Genomic DNA, 20,328 nt, shown 5'->3' on the forward strand with positions numbered 1-20,328 from the left:
CCTGTGCAGCTGCAGTTCAGCCCCAAGGGAACAAATATTCCCATACCTAAAGAAGGCCTCTTTGACTGCCACCTCACCACAGGATGTAGTGCATGCCCTATTAGCATACCTGTACCAGAAAATTGTCTGCATGAAGGCCCAGTGCCAACTGGTGCTGGGCTCTGTACCGGCACCACTTTTTACCTGCCAGCGGCGAAGTGCCTTATGGCATTTTTGCGACAGCTGTAGCTGGCGCAGCCTGCAGGCTGCCAGCACTGTTCTGGCATTGGATTGGGCTGCCAGTTAATTACAGATTTCTGATGCACTTGGAGCTGGCGGTTTCACCCCATGACATTGGCGTACTGTACTTATTGGTTGCAACTTCTAGCTTTCCCACCAAATGCTGTCCATAAGTGCATGTTAGAAAGTTCTGTAATCAGGTTCCTGACCTTGAGCCCATGGCATAAAGCTGTGCTGGACTTACCACTTTTTTTTTCAAGACAGATGCTCTCTGCTTTTTACACCTACCTGACACCACTTGCAGCTATCCCATTATCGGTTGTATTTCTGTTACACACCTATTGTGTCAGGTGAGGCAAAACATGGTCTCACACATTTCTACCCATATACTGAGGTAATCCTTGAAGACCCTCCTCAAGAAGTGAGACTGGATTGTGACTAGGGAGACAGCCTCTTCCACTGTGGTGGCTGGCTTACGGCACTCTTTTCTCAAGGAAGCGTGCTTGACATCTATGCTGTTGCCCTTCCAGTCCACAACAAAGGCATTTTTATGGTCCCAAGTATTTTTGAAAAATTGCTTTAGTGTGTGGTAATTGCTGTTTTGGTGTGGCTTAAGCCATTTTTGCCCAACGATGCATTTACGCAACAGGGATAAAATGTGTACACCTGTGAGCTAGGCAGAAATGAGTTAAGGTTGCAATCCTATACACACTTTCCTGGGAATAAGTCCTACTAAACACAGTGGGACTGACTTCTGAATAGACATGCATAGGCTTGTACTGTAACTCTGCTGTTACTTCTACTCAGTCATAATTTTTGTCCTGTTGTTGCGCTGTGCTTTGTTGTGCTGTAATATCTTTAACAGAAACGTGGCCTAGAGACGTTCTAAATCAAATCTTAAGAGTAGTGGTAAGACTAGGTTGCAAATCAGGAAGCTCCTGACTTGAATCTTGCCTCTGCCATGAACTTATGATGGGGTCTTAAGCAAACCATTCCCTTCCCACTCAGCTGTCCCTGCTCAATCTAGAATGCAGAGTGACTGATTTTATAGAGTCGCTGTAAGAACTATCAAGAAGCTGTCTGATCTGATGCTTTTTGAACACTGAAAACTGCCTCATGAAAACTCTGGGATATCTTTACTGAACAAGATTCTCCTGAGAAAAATAGGGACTGGATTCGTTTATATTTTGTGTGAGCAGTACAGAAGACAACCTGAGTGACCTGTCGAGAAGCACCTGTCCTGCTTTTTATCTGCGCGCGCACACACATGGGTCAAATGAACTGTGTAATAAATCTGGCTTCCAGGGTCTATAGCACAGCAGCCCATAGCCACTCTGTCTTAATTGGCTGCTTTAAATGTGCAACTTCTATCACAGAATCAAACTGACAGCAGTTAACTGAGGGGTGGCAGTTTCCACCCCCAATTTGGAAACTTGTTAGTAAACATCTTTAAAAAATAAAATAAAAAAATGAAAAGCCGGTTTGTTTCTGAATTCATCTCCTTTTCCTTACCCCCAAAAAGTGCCTTTTATTTTTCTTCCCATAGGGTTACCAAATCTTTCTCAAGAATGTCTTTACAACTCTGAGGCAGCAAGTGCATGCATCTGCAAGGCCTCGAAGCCAGGAGAATACATAAAATCCTGCTTGCCACAACCAGAAGGGAAGGAACTCAAATGAAAGGGGTTAGTGAAGTGAAAGTGCAGGAGCTGTAGCAGTTGCATATGTTTGGCATGCCTTTGAGTTATTAAAAGGACAGGACAGACAGCGTTTGAGAGAAAACTTGGTAACCCTGTTCTTCCTTATGCTGTCTTCTTAATGACTGCAACTACTACCTCTTCTCAGTTCTATTATTTGTTAAAACATTTCTATTTCATCCTTTAGTTTAAAAAACTTCCAGGAAGCTCACAACAGTGGAAAAACAATGCTGAATATAAGCCTGCTTAACATCAAAACAAAACAATAAATGGTAGCAATAAAAAACAGCTAGATAACATGGTGAAAAGTCTAAATAAAAAAACCTGTAACTTAGTGCTAGTAAAAACATTTGATAAAAGAGAAGCTATACATACTTATACAGGTGCAGCCTATTTATCCACGGATTTTTTTATTTGTGGATTTATCTAAATGGGGTGGGGGTACTGAAAGTCACACACACCTTTGCCTCCTTTGCCTTGTGCTGGCATCTGGCACCGTTTCCAGGCAGCCCAAAACACTGCAAAAAGGCTCCGCCTTGCCCAGGCAGGGAATAGTCCTGGAGCCTTGGAAGAGTTTCCCCTTGTGAAAGAACGGTAATGTTCCTGGAGCCCCTGAGCTAGCCGAGGCCGAAGGGGGGGACGACAGAAAACCTTGTGTAACCAGAACAGTGCATCAAGGTGGAGCACTCACTCACACACACATACACACACACACACACACACACACACAGGGGCAGGTGTGGTAGCAACAGAGGGGATTGCTTTAAAAAACCCAGGGAGTGTTTGCCGAATTCCCCCTCCCCCTCGGATGATGCAGGCTCTCCTGCTCCAGCAAGCCTTCCCAAGCAAGCCTTGGAGAGACGGGTGAGCAGAGAGCTGGACTACAAGTCCCAGAATGCTCTGGGGCAGAGGAGCTTCCATGATGGTGGTGACCAGGGAGGGCTGCAGGGGTGGCAGCAGCGAAGAGGAGGAGGAGAACCTGCAGCGCAGTTGGGAGGTCACCTGGGACATAGAGGACGAAGCTTCCCAAGCAAGCTCACCATTCCAACTGTGAAAGAAGCAGGACAGCTGGCAACAGGAGGGCTGAGTATGGAGGGGAGGGGATTGATAACAGCTGCTTAGTTTCCTTCCATCCGGAAGTGTCAGGCTGCAGCATGTTTGCATAACTCTATGGAATTCAGCACAACGCTTTTTTTGTTAATCACGCCGAGTCACGGAACGGAACTAAAGCAGATAAATAGGCTCCACCTATGTGTGTGTGTATATATATAAAGAATGAACATAAAAGAAATGTCACACTCACACTCTCTATTGCTAATGTTGTCATTAATTAATGAGTTCATTAATTAATTTATACTCCGCCTTTCTCCCCGAAGGGCACCCAAGGTGGCTATGGCTTGCTTCCAGGCCTTGTCTGAGCACAAGGAAGTTTACATAAGGAAGGGTTTCTTCCCTGCCCTCTTACCCTACAGTGGTCCTTGAAAATCTTCTGAGGGACTCCCAAGAAGGAGCTGGAATTAGGGCATGAGGGGAGAGGGAAATTGTTTAAAAATCAGGAAGAGATCCCTTTTGGATGCCTGATTGTTTTTTGTTTTTGTTGTTTTTTTTAAAAAAAGCATTTTTCTCCACTCCCTGCAGACCTCCTTGGCATCACAAGCCTATTCTGAAGGTTGGGGGCCCTGCTGAAAGAGAGTGGGACGGGGCTGTGGTACAGAAGAGGGGCTGGGAAAACAATATTGCAAGAACCTCCCTGCTCTTGCAAGACTGTGCTAACGCCAGAATGCATGCACTCACCGGGGTGCACTCATTCGACACAAGTAACAGTGGGATATTGTGCAGTGGGCTTCCCAAGTGCAGAACAAGTGAACAAACCTCCATTCTGTCATGCTTCTTGATCATCTGCAGGGACATTATGGCCGATAGGGATGAAAAAAGAGGGGCCTGTCAGTGATGCTAGAACTAACATGCCAGTGAACCATTTGTCTCTTTTTCCCTTCAGGCTGGGACAGTGCTACAGAAGTTGAAGGGCAAGCCACTGAACTTCCGTCTAATCCGGTGGAAATGGCATGATGGTGGGATGTACAAGCCACTGATGCCTTATTTGAAAGTCCTCCGGGAGAAAATCCCCAGCTTCCAGCTCCAGCATGAGCACAGACGCAAAGAAAAGAATGAAGAACGGTGCTTGCAGGGGGGGAGGTAGGGAGCTGGCAAGGGTAGTGTGTGTGGAATGAAAAATGACAACTGTTTCATTGTTTTGACGCATTCTAACAATTAATGTGGCAAGTTGAGTTTAACTCTGAATGCAGCCTGCTGTTGAGGCGGAAACTTCATGGATCTTGGGATGTTTTCTTTTGACTTCGGACTGCTACAGGCTGATCATGAAAGAACAAAATGCAGTCAAACAGTGCTGCATGACTGAGATACCACTCTCAAAGTCTTTCTAGTCACCTAGGGCAGGAAAAGCATAAAGATAACATCTTTTTTTCTACACCAAACTGAAAAGTGAACTGTTTTTTTCTTCTGTAACTCTCCTGATTGAATGATGACTGGAGAGAGAAGGCACAAAAGTGTACACGTAGCTTGTGAGGGGAGGAAAAGCACTCATAAGGTCCGGCCAGCCTAGGAGTACCATTTTGGTTGTTGTTGTAAATCGATCTAGGACCTGCTCTTCTGGCACAAAGTGCCTTACTCAGTACCTGTGGGTCTTGTGGAAATCCTTCTGGAGTTAATTAACACTTTACATTTAGTACTATGACAAAGACATAAACATCTCTTGTGATTGGTGCATGTATGTTTGGGTTATTTATTAAGAATATTAATATCCCACTTTCAAGAAATTCACAAGAGGTTTACACAGGAAAATAAATGGCCACTTTTCTACACAATATTATCCTAAGTGAGGATCTTTCCTTTTGCCACTTGCATCCAGTGGTGTATTATTTAAAAAAATCAGTCAAGTAAATGTGCAGTATATGCACCAGTCACAACTGATGTGCTAATGTAGGTAAGTTCTACTTGGAAATCTATGCCAGTCATATATAAATTGTCCAATAGTAAGTTGCTTTTGATATTATAATGGTTCACAACTATCCTGCAAAGTTCTATGAAGATGAGTGTCTTTGGAGTGTCTTTGAAGATGAGTATGCAGTTTGGACTGTCCCCAGATGCTGCACTGTGGACTGTGAGGCTGCAATCCTATCCACACTTACCTGGGAGTAAGTCTTATTGACTTTAATGGGACTTATTTCTGAGTAGATATGCATAGGATTGGGCTCTAAGCTGAAGAGCTGTTCAGAGGCTTCCTGGACTAATCGTGTTGACTGTGTTCTCTTTAGGCTGCTGTACAATCTGCGGTTCTTAGGCCAAGTCAATGTAGGAAAGGTAAGGCTGGGGAGTTGGATAGATGACGGAGGATTATTTAGTTTCTTCTTGGTATTTACTTGTTCTTTTTTATCTCTCTCGAATTGGGTCTGTTTTCAGCATGGAGGCAAAGAGGTGTTAGACCAAGGTATACCTATGGTGTTAGAGAAGCATTTACCACCACAGGTAAGTTTTTGGTTGCAATTGTTAAAACGTTTGGAGACTAGCACTGGGTAGAACTAAAATTGTTAGGTTCATCTCTCTCTGCATACTTATTCGCTAACTTACAAATGTTTGCCTTTAGTTATTAGCAACTGGATTGGGACTGCAGTGATGGGCGGTAGAGGGCTTAAATGTTTGTCTGGTAAGAAAGTTCCTGTTGGTGCCAATGGGAACTCTTTTCTCAAGGTTAATAGAGTCCAGTCCCCTCCCATATGGATCAGGACCATGGTGTTGGTAGAGTTAAAACCCCCTTTTCTGCCATAGTCCTGGTGCAAAGCAGACCAAATCTGGCTGCTATTAACCAAAGCAAAACTAAACCTGTTTGGTGCTAATAATGCTTTAAGCTTTCCACATCATTGGGTCCTTTGGATCTTTGCTGTTCTGGCTCTTCAGATCTGAGAAAGCGGTTTGGCCACACCAATCTTTAACTGGTTCCTAGTTACCAGTTGCAAGTACAGAAAGGAATATGGGTTATGAGGCTAAATGGTGAGAGGAAATTATCTCCAGCATTGACAGTTGGGAATTCCAAATGTGTCTAGTGCAACCAGTGAATGCATGGGCTAAACAGAAACTGAACATTTCAAGGGCTGAGCTCTTCTTTTGCCTGGCAGCCAAAAGACCTCAGACCAGTCCTATGGTTGTGTAATTAGAGAATATACAGAATATACCCTTGAACTTATGCTGAATTCAAGAAGATAGGTAGGTCCCAACTGCTGTCTTTTCATGCCCTATGAAAAAAACAGTGAAGAACCTGAGAACTGGAGAAGTGACTTCTCTTCCTCCTTCTTTGATCAAAAGACCTTGGGTAACTTGGAAGCAGAATCCTGTACATGAGGGAAAGAAACTGGATAGGAAGAGCAAGATGTTACTGTGACAAATACTAGGCACTGAAATGTGTAATGAACCTGAGGTACCATAAAATACCCAGCTACATGTATGAGCTGAGTTTCTGCAGTGCAGGGGTAAATGTGCTGGTAGTTTTTTCAGGGAAACAGCACCCCAAAATTTAGTACATATAACTTGGTAAATCCTTCTGCAAGATGACAGAGTTTAGGAGTTACCGTTTTGTAAGAGCCCTGTGTACAGTATGTGTGTTTCGTGGTCAGACCACAGACCAAACACAATTGATTAAGGTAAGGTTTCAAGAGGGTAGCATTTTATCTTTCAGGTTATTGTATTTCAGAATCCATTATCCTTCTCTTGGATGCACAAACCAAGTGCGTTGTGGTGTCATTGGCATAGTCAAAAATATGGGACTTTGATTCCTTAGGCAATTGGTGCAGCACAGTTTAGTGTCTTTATAACCTCTAAAATGAAAGCACTGCTTGGTTGTATGGTTATAGATAATGCTGTGAGAGACTTTCATTATATTCATTTTCAGTGCAATCCTATACATGTCTACTCAGAAGCAAGTCCCATTGTGTTCAGTGGGGCTTACTCCCAGGGACATGTGGCTAGGATTTAAGTTTTTTAGAAAAATGTTGTGTATATCCCAGATTAGAACAATTTCTAAAGTGTATTTTTGTGTGATATATACATCGTACAGTTCTGAGAATTTGGAAACTAAACATATTAATGTGCATAGTTAGGTTGTCAGTGTTTTTAAAATTATTATTAAAACTTAGATATTGGTAATAGAAGGAATCAGGACCCTAGCACCCAGAGAAGGGATTGTTTCTACAATTCTGACAAAACTCTCCCTCCCGCCCCTTAAAGGAAGCTTCCATTGGCCCCAATAGAAGCATCTCTTCCAGGGCTAATTTCAGGATGCCATTTTTGTCAGGACTACAGTGCATGGGGAAAAGATTTTATATTCAGTGGGCTCCAAACTTTTTAATTCGTGGCTCTCTTGACCTACTGGGCCACTGGACATGGTTCCCCATTACACCTACAATCGTATACATAATGTAAGGCAGAGTGTGTTTCATGAGAATTCTACGGCTCCCCTGGCTGGTTTTTTTGGCTCCCCAGGGCACCACAGCTCACAGTTTGGGAACCACTGTTTTATACCCCTCCCTGCACACCACCATTCCAATCGTCACCTCTGTTTCTCCTGGTTGCTACATGAGCTTTAAAAAAAGGAATAGAGTGCTATACTATACATAACATTGAATATGTAGTTGGGCCCTCACGTCAACAGGCACCAACCCCCACCCCCGGCATCCCACCTCCCAATAGTATGACAGTCTTTAGTGTGTGTGTGTGGGGGGGGGGTGGATCACAAACCATGGGATGGACAGAGCAGTCCTTTCCCCTGGCTTCCCCTCTCTCTCATTGTTCCCATTCCCACCTTCTACAAAACAGATAATGGAAAAAAATCATAGCAAGCACATAGCCCTCACCCAGCTTGTAACCTGGATACTCCCAACTGGGACCTGGTAGTCTGTCAGAACTATGCAAGAGTAACACTAAATCTGAAGCATTGCGTTTACTAAAAGTCAGCTGCTATGGCTTATTGGTTATGGAAGTTCTAATAGTGAATCAGAAGCTTGAGTTCTAATTCCACTGCCTATTCAGTGGATTGGTTTCACCTTCCTTTGCACAATTTTGGAAAGGAAAATAAGGCATGAAGCTTCCCATATTTCTCTAAACCACTGAACCCATTTGTATTTTTATTGTATGCATTCTCAGCTGAATTTTGTGAAATCTCCACAGGAAATGCTTATGGCATAAAATGACCAGTGACTGAGCACAGTGTTCATGTTGGGAGGCTATAGAAATGCTAAATCAAGATTGAGTTCATTAAGCCAACACAGGACAGATGGTTGGTTTGTTCCCTCCTTCTCCCCGCTCAGTTCATGTGGGATGATGAAGCTGTCAAAAAGGGGAGGATTTAATTAGAGAATCACCCCAGCTGTGTTTACAGTTACTCTTAAACTGCTTGAAACTGATGTTTGTATTATATTACTTGTGCGTGAGCCTTGGCATGTAACTAGGAACAGAGCTTGGATTTTGAAATTACCACCATCTTAGTGAAAACATACAGAGCTCTAGACCCTTCTGTTTGTACAATTTGGCTTCAGTCTTAACCAGCCTGCCTGCATAGCCAACAACCCACCCACTGTGAATTTCTCAGACTCTGCCATACTGAGCATTCTGAAATGCCAGATCTTACCAGCAGTTAGTGGACACAGTTCAAAACCATCATAGCACTGATACTTTGTCACAGTTCTGGATCTTGTGCTGGTGTTCTGCAATAGCCAAGATATTCAACCAAAGCATCAGAGCAAGCTGCAAAAGCCACCAACTTCTGATGCAGCATTGCAACTTCATTCAGGCCTGTTACTAAACACAACAAGCCAGAGGAGAACATAAATGGGGATTACTCACCTGTTTGCCATCTTAAAAGCATTTCTGCTACTACAAAGATAACACACGCCTACAAAATTGAGGGTCAGAAAAGTTTTTCCCAAACTTTATGGTGGTTTGATAAGAATTTGCGGTGCCGATTCAAAAAATGGCATCCGTTTTGCCCATCATATCTAGTTTTGGAGATGTGGTATAGCCTCATTAGTGAATGGTTCAAGAGCTTTCTCATGAGGAAGCCATGGGTAAGACTTCCTCATGAGGAAGCTGCTTGAACCATTTACTAAAGAGGTTATGCCGTGTCTCCAAAACTAGACGTGATAGGGCAAAACGGATGCCATTTTTTGAATCAGCACCCCAAATATACCCAGGAACTAGTGTAACGTTTAAGGAAGCAAAATGTGTGTTGGCCTGTGTAATCGGTTCTGTGCAATCCTATGCACCGGATATATAATTGTAACTCGTTTATGTGATTGCTGCTGACAGGCAGCATAATAAGCAAGATAGACTAGTTTCACTTGCATTAACCAAGGTGCTGCTACTTCAACACAAGCCACTCCCATTGTTGATGAAACTATATCAAGGCTCAGAATGCCAAGTCAACAGAAACATCTTTTGCTCTGCCCTTTTGAAGAGGTGACATACAACCTTGTACAGAACTGGCTGGGGCAGTTGCAGGTGTGTTACTGCCCCAGCCAAAATTCCACCCCACTGCCAGCTGTCCACTACAATAACAGAATGCTGACTTTTTCTGGCAGAGCACCTTTTCTGGAAGCTCCCTCTGAAGGGGTAGCAGCAAAGCACTGTCCAATGAATATATAATAGGATGATGCCGTCATGGTTCCTTCCCTGCATTCTGCCCTTAAAGCAGTCTAGGTATACCCATTAGTGGGATGTGCTAAGATAGTGCTTCTTATAGCTCCTTTTCTGTCTTATGACTTTACTTGAGTATGAATAGGAGACACCCACCTGATAGGTGTTTGCAGTCTAGACATGGTTTCCTGGGTGGCTTATGTACAATAGCTCACTTGCAGGGCCTCTGATATAGATATGGCAAATCCCTCCCCCTTTTTTCTAGAGGTATATTTTTATTCACCACTGGAGAGTGCCTAATTACTAGGTTACAATAGCATACTAAATGGAAATTCAATTTTAAAGCAATTGGCCAGATTAAGTTCAAAATCTTTGTATTTCAGTTACAAAAAGGCTCTTGTTAGATATATATATATAGCGTTATACATTGATCAGACAGTTGCTTTTTAAGGCTATCAGTCGAGCAGGTTACTACTACCAAAGAGATTTAGGACCCAGTCCAACATTCTAGCACTGATGCAGCCCTGAGGTAACGGAATGTTACCTTGAGGAGGCCTCCGCGGCTGCCCCCCTGATGCAGTACACACTCCACTAGCATAGCTGCATCAGCCCTTGAAAGGTGGATAGGATTGGGTCCATAGTTGGCAGTACTGTGATAATTAGCTGTTCATCATTGATGATTGAGACTTATCAATCTTGGTCACAATGAATATACTTAAGAAAGCAAAAACTACGAGGAAACAATTTGAAAACACAACAAAAATAAAGCCTTACTTGGAAGTTTTTTTGCTACTTTCCTATATATTACTTCCTTACTATTTGAACACTTTCCCCCTTCAGGAGGTTTTATTTGATGTCAAAGAAACAGAAGTTCATGTACAACAGAAAACAACTTCAAAGGTTAGAATACTTTTTTGTTTACTAATTGTACTTGTCATGACTCTATTTAAATATTCTATAGCCTTCTCAAAAAGTATTAATATAATGTGATTTTCTGCCTCAGTGGTGTTATTTCAGTGTGGGACAGGGATTGTTTCAGTCTTTTTGTAGATCTAAACTATTTCAGCGATATCAGGGTGCATACACACACATACTTAGCAAAGTAGCACATATTATAAATCAGTTTGGTTATCAGTGTCTTATGAAGTTACTTGACTGTTGTTAGGTTCTGTTCCGTCACCCTTATACAGACATCTCCTCTGTGGGACGGCGCTTGGACAGCAACCATCTCTTTGCCTTCTGTAGTGTGTAAGTTTTAACAAATGTATACATCTGGAAACATTACACCAGAATTGTATTATATTTGCCCGCACTCTGGTAGAGCAGCAGTTCATTAGAGAGATGTGGCAGCAGCATAGGAGAAATTTAAGATTAAATTTTTTTAATCTTAAAAGATCAGTTTTCTTTTACTTTGAGCCCATGGGCAAGACCACTTTTAATGCAAATTCTATCCACATCTGCTTCTGCCATATGGTGAAATCCTCACCATCACTTGGTAGGATGATAGAAAAGAGATTAGTGTGGTCATCTTGAGGTGCTCAGACATTGCTAATCTCCCAAGCATATGTGTAAGATAGACTCTACCTGAGTTACAGGTAACCTAATAAGAGCTAAAGTCTTATACCCTTACTAGTTTTAATGTTTAAACAGTCTACTAGTTAAGTATGTAGTATTGACATCAGTACTTCATTATGCAGAGCTTCTCCAGAACGTAACACTTTTGATTGCCTTGTGTTCGAATCCAATTCTGAAGAAGAAAGTGAGGAAATCATCAAGAGAATTGGTAAGGATGTAATTAAACACTTGAAAGTATTAAGTGTATTTTACATGCAAACATTAGTTCTTAAAGGGTGGCAGTAACTTGCCTTATATATGTAAAGGCTACAGGTTCAATCTCTGGCATCTCTAGGTAGAGGTGGAAAACCTTTGTCTGACACACTGGAGAGCTAGTGCCTGGCAGTGCAGGCCACACAGAACCAACAGTTCCAAGTCAGAAGAAGGCATCTTCCTATGTAAGATCTCAGGGGTGTGCAGGCTGAAATGGAATAGCCAAACTGCCATTAGGGATTAAACAGTCCAATCCTATGTATGTCTACTCAGAAGTACATCCTACTTTGTTCAGTGGGGCTTACTCCCAAGGGCGCATAGTATTGCAGACTAAGTCTCAGTTGATAAGCACTGTCACTATAGTAACTGAGTGGACACTCATTTGCAAAGAATTCTCTAATCCTATTGCTCAGCTTGCAGCTAGTATTTTACAATCATTGTTTCAGATTTTGAATAGGGGTTTGACTGTTATGTGATAGGAGAAAGGCAGATGAAACCAGAAAGTCACAGCAGTAACGGTCAATGTAGCCTTATTAGCCCTGAGACACTTGAGGACTTTCAAAGCTGGATGCATTTCTGCCCTTGAGAGCAGATTTAGGGCAGGTGGTGCCCACTGATAAATACTGCATACACTCCAAGACAATATGCAAGTGCTATTCATGATGCAACCACCCTGAAGCTTATCCATGGGAAATGTGAAATCATGCACAATTGTTTCTTTAGCTGCTGGATTTAAACACACGGAATGGTTTGTCTGATGGAGATGTGCTGCTGCTGGACTTCTACCAATGACCTACATTTACAGTCACCTACAAGGACCTAGTTTCTGTTGCCAATAGCTTGGCAAGCCTGCTTTTGGATTAAGATGACATGTGGAGAGTACCTCCTCAGCAGAAGCATTAATACAACATCTAGAGCAGACCCCCTTGAATTCAACAATCTTTTCATAATGTTTACACTAACACATTAAAATTAGTTTGGAATAAAATCAAGCTAAGTGTATTTGTGTTGAACTGAGCAAGATCTTTTTTAGTAAATGTGAAAATAAGGAACATTAGAGTTCAAGACAAACCTAAAAAAGACAAAGTACTGGAACAAACCTATATGTAACAGGCAGCAAGTCTACAACGTTAAGCTTAAAATTGTTTTAACAGTTTGCTGCCAGCCTAGAAACTGCCAATTTGACAGTATCTGAGAAGCTGCACTATTATCTAGTTGTTCCATTGTTACTAGACTTTAGACCACCACTATTACCAGGTTACAACTATTGCTGTAATGTGGACAGTATACAAGAGCAAGCTTCACTTGATTTTAGCAGTAGTACTATAGAGTTAATGCTGCTTTTTCCACAACAATGACAAGACTCCTTCTGTGAATGTAAAACATTTAATTTAAAAATGTTGACACTACAATATATAAAATAGCTATTATAAATGCACATAGTGTATTCTATAGCTGCCAGGTTTACGTTTTTAGGAAACTGTAAGTTACACTGTGGTTAAGACTTGTAGTTTCACCTTTCTGAAAGTCCACATTCTATCACAGTGATGTATGGTCAGACTTAACAGCCCCAATTGTTAAACACTTGGATCAAGTTATAACCAGTTTTATTGCAAAAGGACCCTGTACACATTTATATCAATTCTAGTACCTTACAATTTTAGCTACCCAACAAGTCATTAACATACAGAAACATGCATGAAAAGCAAGAAAGATCACCCATCCCTTCTGCATATTAGCAACTTGTCACTGCTGAGCAACAAGGCTCACATCACTGAGTTTTATGTGAACAGTCACTTTTAGCATTCATCCTGAGTGAAAGATGGAATGACTTAAGTACAAATGTAACATATTATAAACAATTTCATACAAAAAAAGTCACAAATTGAAACCAAAGTATTTTACAGAATTTACTACAAAACACCATAAAAACTGCCTCCTCTTAAGCCCTCTCCCCCCGTATCCTACGAGCCAACTGGATGTCTTTGGGCATGATGGTGACTCTCTTGGCATGGATGGCACACAGGTTTGTGTCTTCAAAGAGACCCACCAGATATGCTTCACTAGCCTCCTATTTTAAAGACAAGACAAAGATAGGCACTGTTAGAGGCCAAGAACCAAGTGACATTTGTAATTTCCCCCAATGTTTAGCATACATACATAGGTTTCTAACATAACTGTACCTGCAGTGCACCAATAGCTGCACTCTGGAACCTCAGGTCTGTTTTGAAGTCTTGGGCAATCTCCCTCACCAGCCTCTGAAATGGAAGCTTCCGAATCAGAAGTTCTGTAGACTTTTGGTAACGACGAATCTCACGCAAGGCAACAGTACCAGGCCTAAAAAGGAATGGGAGAGAGACATTTATGCATGTGAAGTCACACTTTCACCATCAGTTTAACAATTTTGGGTACCCTCTAGATAAATATGGCTAAAACGGTTTCAGGGTTATCGGTATCAACTTACTTTAAGTGAATCTCATTTTAAAAATGGCATCAGCATAACCCAGCACCACCATCCTTTCTACTAACACGGCTGGCCAAGAGTACAGTGAGTCTTTTCAGACGCCCACGTCCTGCCTCTTACCTGTAGCGATGAGGTTTCTTGACTCCACCAGTAGAGGGAGCACTTTTCCTGGCAGCTTTGGTAGCCAGCTGTTTACGTGGAGCTTTGCCACCAGTGGATTTACGGGCAGTCTGCTTGGTACGCGCCATCTCCCCTCACTTTTCTAGACCAAAGAAAAAGGAAGAGGAATGTATCAGCCGAACTCCAGCTGGAACTCCGGGTTGCGGAAAGCTTTCCCAAGGCATTTCCAAGCCAAGCCTTCTAGCACCAGTCCCTTAAGTCTGGGAAGAAGCGAAGAGGGACACGAGCAGCCGCAGATGTCAGCGGGCTGCCTCCTCCCTACGGGCTAGGCAGCCAGCCAAGGACATCCCCCGCGAGACCGAGCGGAGGAGACACGCTGTCTCGCGCCCACGCGCGGCAGAAGAGCCGTGACTACGTCTTCCGTATTCTCCCCTCCCCCCCAACGGGTTGCCACGGATACCGCCGTCGGATCAGCCAGCACAAAGGGGGCCTCTACCCGTCCTCCCCCCACCCCCACGAAACGCTCCCTCACGGGCGGGGGGCACCACGCCCCCCTCGCTCTCGCCCGTCACGACACCCCCCGCCTCCAACAGCGACTCACCGCTCTCGGAAACGAAGCCTTCAAAACACTTCCGCGCTAAGCAACGAAGCTCTACACTGCCGTCCTCGTCCAACGAACCTGTAACTGTCCCCTCCCCAGTGCCGGGACATGGTATTTATAGAGGGAGGGAGCCCGCAACGTCATGACCTCACAATACAGAGACACAGCGCGCGGAGCCATTGGCGTCTACCTCCGCCTGCGCCGTGACGTCAACTGACACAAAGGCCGTTTTCCCGGCTCTCGGATATGATTGGATGAAAGCTCGACAGCCCATTGGTTGTTAAAGTAGCGCACTGATTGGCTACCGTGAGTCAGAGCAGACCAATTAGAATTGTGGCCGAGATGGTGGCTCTGATTGGACGAGAAAAAACATAGTTTGGATCCTACTTTTTGTTGCAAAGCTCCACAATGGAAAGTCAATGGGAAAGAAAAGCTGTCTGTTTTGAGTGTCCCAGACGCAATAGGGAGGACAACCGGGGGGGGGGGGGGAAAACAGAGCTGTACAGTGCTTGCAGAGGGGAGGGGTGCCCTGGGCAGTAAGGCTGTAGACGTATCTCACAGTCCTCTGCCTCCACTGCAACATATCCAGTGCTATATTTACAAGTTTGCTTACTATTTTTCTATATGTATAAATAATAGTCACAAAACAATTCACACAAATTACTGCTTGCAATGTCAGTTTCCAAATCTTTCACATAATAGTAAGCAGTATAAGATAAATTCTAGATAAGATACATCCAGATCAATATATTGACTTTTTTCTCCTTTTTCAGTATACATACAGAAGAAGCTTCTAAGAAGGTAAAATATAAATATTTTACTGGAAGAATGTCCATTCTATCCAATGCCCACCTTGTATGGTTATATAACCATGTACAACAAACAGCAGTAAGTATACAAATATGAAAATCCCATTCTTCAAACACATACACATGATATTAAAATGACTGATTAAACTTCACTATAGATACTTACTGCAAGCTATGGGATCAGGCCCTCATTTTGCAGCTCCTGACTGAAAACATGCACACACACACACACACACACACACAGAGAAGGGTAATTATTGCATATCATGTATGAAAGAATTCATAGGTTTTCATATACCTAAATGCATCCCAAATAAACTTTGAAAAGCTCTAGTTTCAATAAAGCACAGGTGATTAATTATCTAAAATAATGTACTCAAATTGATCATGGAACAGATACATATTTCATTGAATAAAACTAAATGTGATTAGGAAGTAAGTGTAAATCTGACAAGTTTGTCAATATTCATGGTGTTTTGCAAAGAACCATAAGGAAATACAATCAAAACTAAACAGATTGTGGGGATAGGCTTAAAACTGGATACATATTCAGTAAGCACATAAGCTTTCCTGGCTTAGGCATTCCTTTTGAACTGAAGCTAAGCATCACTATCAAAAATCACTATTTTCCAGGAGAATTCATCCTGTGTTTTAAAATTATATTTTTTTGTACAATCAAGTGTAACTGAATCTATAATCAATAAGACATATACTGTACCATGAATAAGACTGCACTCCAAGTCCTATTCCCATTTGATCACATGATGTTAATTATGTTAACTAAGCAGCACAATCCTATGCATGTCTACTCAGATGTTAGCTCCACTGAGTACAATGGGACTGACTCCCAGGCAAGTGTGGACAGGACTGCAGCCAAAGGTAACTAATGCATTACATATAGAATGAAGTAATACTAGACTATGGTCACATTTCTAAGCAGACAAAAATAGATATGATCAAATGCTGTTAATTCTAAGCAATATATTTTATTTTAAAGCATCACCACATGCATAGACAATGGACATACTCTTAATTTAGAAAACTGAAGCTTTCCAAAACAGACACTCTAGCTCCATAATGCTCCCCACATTTTTAAAATATTGGTATGGTCACCCAAAATGTTACTGAATACTGATTTTACAATATAAGACTATTCCTAGTTCTTCAGGACATTTTAGTTTCCCCTCTTTCCTTTGCCACAGTATATTTAGGCAATTAGTCCACAGTTAGACAGAAACAAACAGAAGACACGTGACTAGACACAAAGTCAATGGGAGATTTTCTCCTTCCCATACATTATAAAAGCCATAACACAATTAAATGTGAGTTCTCTGAACTGATATATTGAAGTTCTTGGGAGTAGGTGAACTGGGGCCTGGAACATTTGTGATTTACAAAAATGAGCACTGAATCAGCAGAAGCTCAGGGCTCCCAGTGCCAATGCAAGGGGAACCCAGTTCCTGCCTTAGGGTCTTTGTTCCAAAACAGCAGTATCCATCACCTTGGCGACATCAGTGCAAAGGGCCACACTGCAAAGCACATTATGCTGGGTGAAGAAGCATCAGACTGTTCTCTGTGTCTCACTAGGCCACCTGTGCCAACTCTTAGCACCCAATTCCACAAGCACAGCTTTGCGGCAACAGGATTTTCCCCTTGCTTCAAAAGCAAGTACCAATATGTTCTGATTGCTTCAAACAATGCTATGGTGGCTACTGAGCTCAAACCTCTGCTTGCCCCTCTGTACCTCCGGCAGGATAACAACAGAGCATTCCATTCCACTGTTCACTCCTAACCTCCAGCAGTTAAAGTTTTGGCACAATGATACACTGCTATAATAAACCATCTCTTGTAACCAGTAAGCAACAATGTACTTAAAATATTACCAAAAGAATGGTCTATTACACATGGACGCACTCAATACAAGTCAATGCATATGCATGTTCCCAAAGTTCTATGGGGTTGATTTCCAGAGACGATGTGCTCAAGATCAAACACCTACACATGAGAGCCATTGTGGTATAACAGTTAAGAGAAGACAGTGTTCAAAATAGGCAGAGTGCCCAGCCACTAGCAACTGTCTCCTCACATTGCAGCGGCCTTTTCTGCCTGCAAGGGCAGGAAGGGCCCAAAGATCTCTGAACAGATCACAAGTACTACTTAAAGCTGAGGCATCTAGAGACAGAGGGAAAAGGCTCAAACCTGATAGGGAAGAGTGGAAGCAAAAGATAGTTCTTGAAAAAGAGCAGGTGAAATCATGATTGAAGATGGAGAGGGAAGAGCAGTGGTGAGACCTGGACTCAAATTTCAACTTAGCCATGAAGCTCACTAATTACTTTCGGCAAATCACTATTTCTCAGCCTAACTTACTTCTTAAGGTTGTTGTAAGAATAAAATAGGGAGAGGAACTACATACAATATAGTGCCCTGTTCTAAGGAAGAAGGGCAGAATAAAAACACACTTAGGGCCCAGTCTTTTCTAACTTTCCAATACAGATGCAGCTGCATTGCAGTGCCAAGGTAAGGGAAAAAGTATTCCCTTACTTTGAGGAGGCCTCCATGACTGCCCCCACCACCACTACAGGATGCCATGCACACAATTGGCAAAGTTGCCTTGGTGCTGGAATATCAGATAGGATTGGGCCCTTTATGTATGTATACACATGTACACATACTGCTACGTACATGCCAATATGCACCCTGTTTCTCTCTTTCCCACAAACACAGGTTCTCTTCCATGCAAATACCCTTCTAGTCCCATCAACACCAACTTACATGGGAACTATGAAAGAGAAAGTCTAGCTAGGAAGCTGGTAATGAAAATAAAAAGAAAATGAGCAGAATGACTTGTCTCACTGAAATGGAATTAAACTGGTTTAATCGGCTCTGGATTACAGTTCACACCGATTGTAAACACACTACATGCTTAGGATCAGGATATTATAGTGCAATTTTGTTTACAACGGTCCTGTAGTCATCTCATTTCCTTCAAATAAAAGTAATTCAGAGTAAGAGTTGTGGAATGCAGGAATACTAATGAAAATATATTGGCTCAGAAAACATTTAGATGAGACATCTTGAAAGGCAATCCATGATCCATACAAAGCGAAATATTTGCATTTCAACTAGTTTGATTCTCTTGCCTTCAATAGAGATGAAATCCGTTTTAGTACACATGTTCCACTATAAATAAGATAGAACTTTTAAATGTACTAAAGGCTGTTGGAGTTAAAACAAACTGAAAAATCTGCCTCCACCTTTCCAAAGAAAATACAGTATTCTAGGTCTTGCTCAGAGTTTACAATCAGTCCAGTCTTCACAGTTACAGTCTCTGATGCTTTGTTGCTAATGTCCTTATGGCTTATGGGTTTGTTTTAATTGCCATTTTTTATGATGCTTTGTATCACCTCGTTTTCATCACATTGTAACCTGCTTTGAGTCCCTAATGTGAGAAGGGCAGGATAGAATTTTAAAAATATGAAATAAAACAAGCAGTGGCAGAAATTATTCCACAGAGTAAGGCTACCACATTATGCACACACCCACCAGTGAGTAAGCACTAATGAATCTGAGCTACCTAGAAACTAGCATGATATTGTGGAATAAGGAGATACATGTACTTCGACTCATCTCTTTTCTTAGCTGTACTTATACTGGTAATTATAAAGCAGATTGTAAACTGGGTAAGAGGCACTTTTTAAATGGGTGCTCTTCTTTTATTTAGCAGGGAGAGAGTAACTGGTCCTCTTCACTCCAGCAGTGCCTTGTCTAGCGGCTGTCTGCTGGTGTTTTGTATCTTTTAGATTGTGATCCCTTTTGGGACAGGGAGCCATTAGTCGTTTGTTTGATTTTCTCTGTAAACCGATTTGTGAACTTTCTGTTGAAAAGTGGTATATAAATACTGTTAATAATAACAATTATTATTATTATTATTATTATTATTATTATTATTACTGGGGGGCGTACCTATGTATTCCATTAATAACATGTCCAGTTACTATGTCAAAGAAGCCAAAGACCATTTTGCAGAGATATGTGACTTAGTTTATGGCAAGCTGAATTGCCATTATACTGGACTCGCATATTTCACGGCAAGCAGATAGTAACTTCCCATGGCTGCAGTTCTAGCCACACTTTCCTGGGAGTAAGCCCTATTGACTATAATGAGACTGACTTCTGAGTAGACATACATGGACATGATTGGGCTCCATGTTTGTTTGCCAATTAAGATTACTGGATTGGATAGTAACTTATCCAAGGAGCAGGTCCGCAGCTTGGGGGTCCACCTAGACTCACAGTTGCTCTTGGATTCCCAGATGGCGGCTGTGGCCGGGGGGGGGGGGTCTTTGCTCAGCTTCAGCTGGTGCGCCAGCTGCGGCCTGGATCGTGCAGACCTGGCCACGGTGACCCATGCCACGGTGACATCGAGGCTAGATTATTGTAATGCGCTCTATGTAGGGCTGCCCTTGAAGACGGTTCGGAAACTGCAACTAGTGCAGAATGCGGTGGCCCGCGTGGTTACTGGAGGTAGGCGGTTTGACTCTGTCAGTCTGCTTCTCCAGTGGCTGCGCTGGCTGCCCATTTGTTTCCGGGCCCAATTCAAGGTGCTGGTTTTGACCTTTAAAGCCCTATACTGCTCTGGGCCAGGGTATCTTAGAAATCGCCTACTCCCGTACAATCCAGCTCATCCTCTTAGGTCATCAGAGAAGGCCTTTTTACAAATGCCGCCGCCTAGGGAGGTACGTGGGGCGGCGGCAAGAAATAGGGCCGTCTCAGTAGTGGCACCAACACTATGGAATTCCCTTCCCCTTGACTTAAGAACAGCTCCCTCTCTTGTAACTTTCTGGCCTGGCTTTCTGTTTAGACAAGCCTTCTGAGTTCCTGGCCTTTTTAACA

The 20,328-nt window shown here is 42.4% G+C and overlaps 2 protein-coding genes across 3 annotated transcripts in view; one reads left to right on the top strand and one right to left on the bottom strand.

Moving 5' to 3' along the window:
* Window positions 1-12,626, top strand: part of LOC136640935 (uncharacterized) — a 30,787-nt gene extending 18,161 nt beyond the window's left edge. The window contains exons 10-16 of the mRNA XM_066616378.1: window positions 3,913-4,109; window positions 5,249-5,294; window positions 5,394-5,459; window positions 10,455-10,514; window positions 10,780-10,862; window positions 11,312-11,397; window positions 12,165-12,626. Coding sequence (XP_066472475.1) covers window positions 3,913-4,109; window positions 5,249-5,294; window positions 5,394-5,459; window positions 10,455-10,514; window positions 10,780-10,862; window positions 11,312-11,397; window positions 12,165-12,199 — 573 coding nt within the window. The 3' untranslated portion in view covers window positions 12,200-12,626. The remainder of the gene's footprint in view (window positions 1-3,912; window positions 4,110-5,248; window positions 5,295-5,393; window positions 5,460-10,454; window positions 10,515-10,779; window positions 10,863-11,311; window positions 11,398-12,164) is intronic.
* A 182-nt stretch (window positions 12,627-12,808) lies between these two features.
* On the bottom strand, window positions 12,809-14,816 carry H3-3B (H3.3 histone B). 2 transcript variants are annotated; one of them, XM_066616380.1, is made up of 4 exons: window positions 14,627-14,816; window positions 14,026-14,162; window positions 13,625-13,778; window positions 12,809-13,512 (listed from the first exon to the last, which is right to left on the bottom strand). In XM_066616380.1, exons 2-4 carry the CDS (start codon window positions 14,151-14,153, stop codon window positions 13,384-13,386), a joined length of 411 nt encoding a protein of 136 aa, XP_066472477.1. In that variant the 5' UTR covers window positions 14,154-14,162; window positions 14,627-14,816; the 3' UTR covers window positions 12,809-13,383. The 2 variants fall into 2 exon arrangements, with proteins under 2 accessions (XP_066472477.1, XP_066472476.1); XM_066616379.1 differs by having other exon boundaries at window positions 14,026-14,167; window positions 14,627-14,807.
* Window positions 14,817-20,328: the final 5,512 nt, after the last annotated feature.

Source organism: Tiliqua scincoides, chromosome 2, assembly GCF_035046505.1.
Source record: "Tiliqua scincoides isolate rTilSci1 chromosome 2, rTilSci1.hap2, whole genome shotgun sequence".
Classification (NCBI taxonomy): domain Eukaryota; kingdom Metazoa; phylum Chordata; class Lepidosauria; order Squamata; family Scincidae; genus Tiliqua; species Tiliqua scincoides.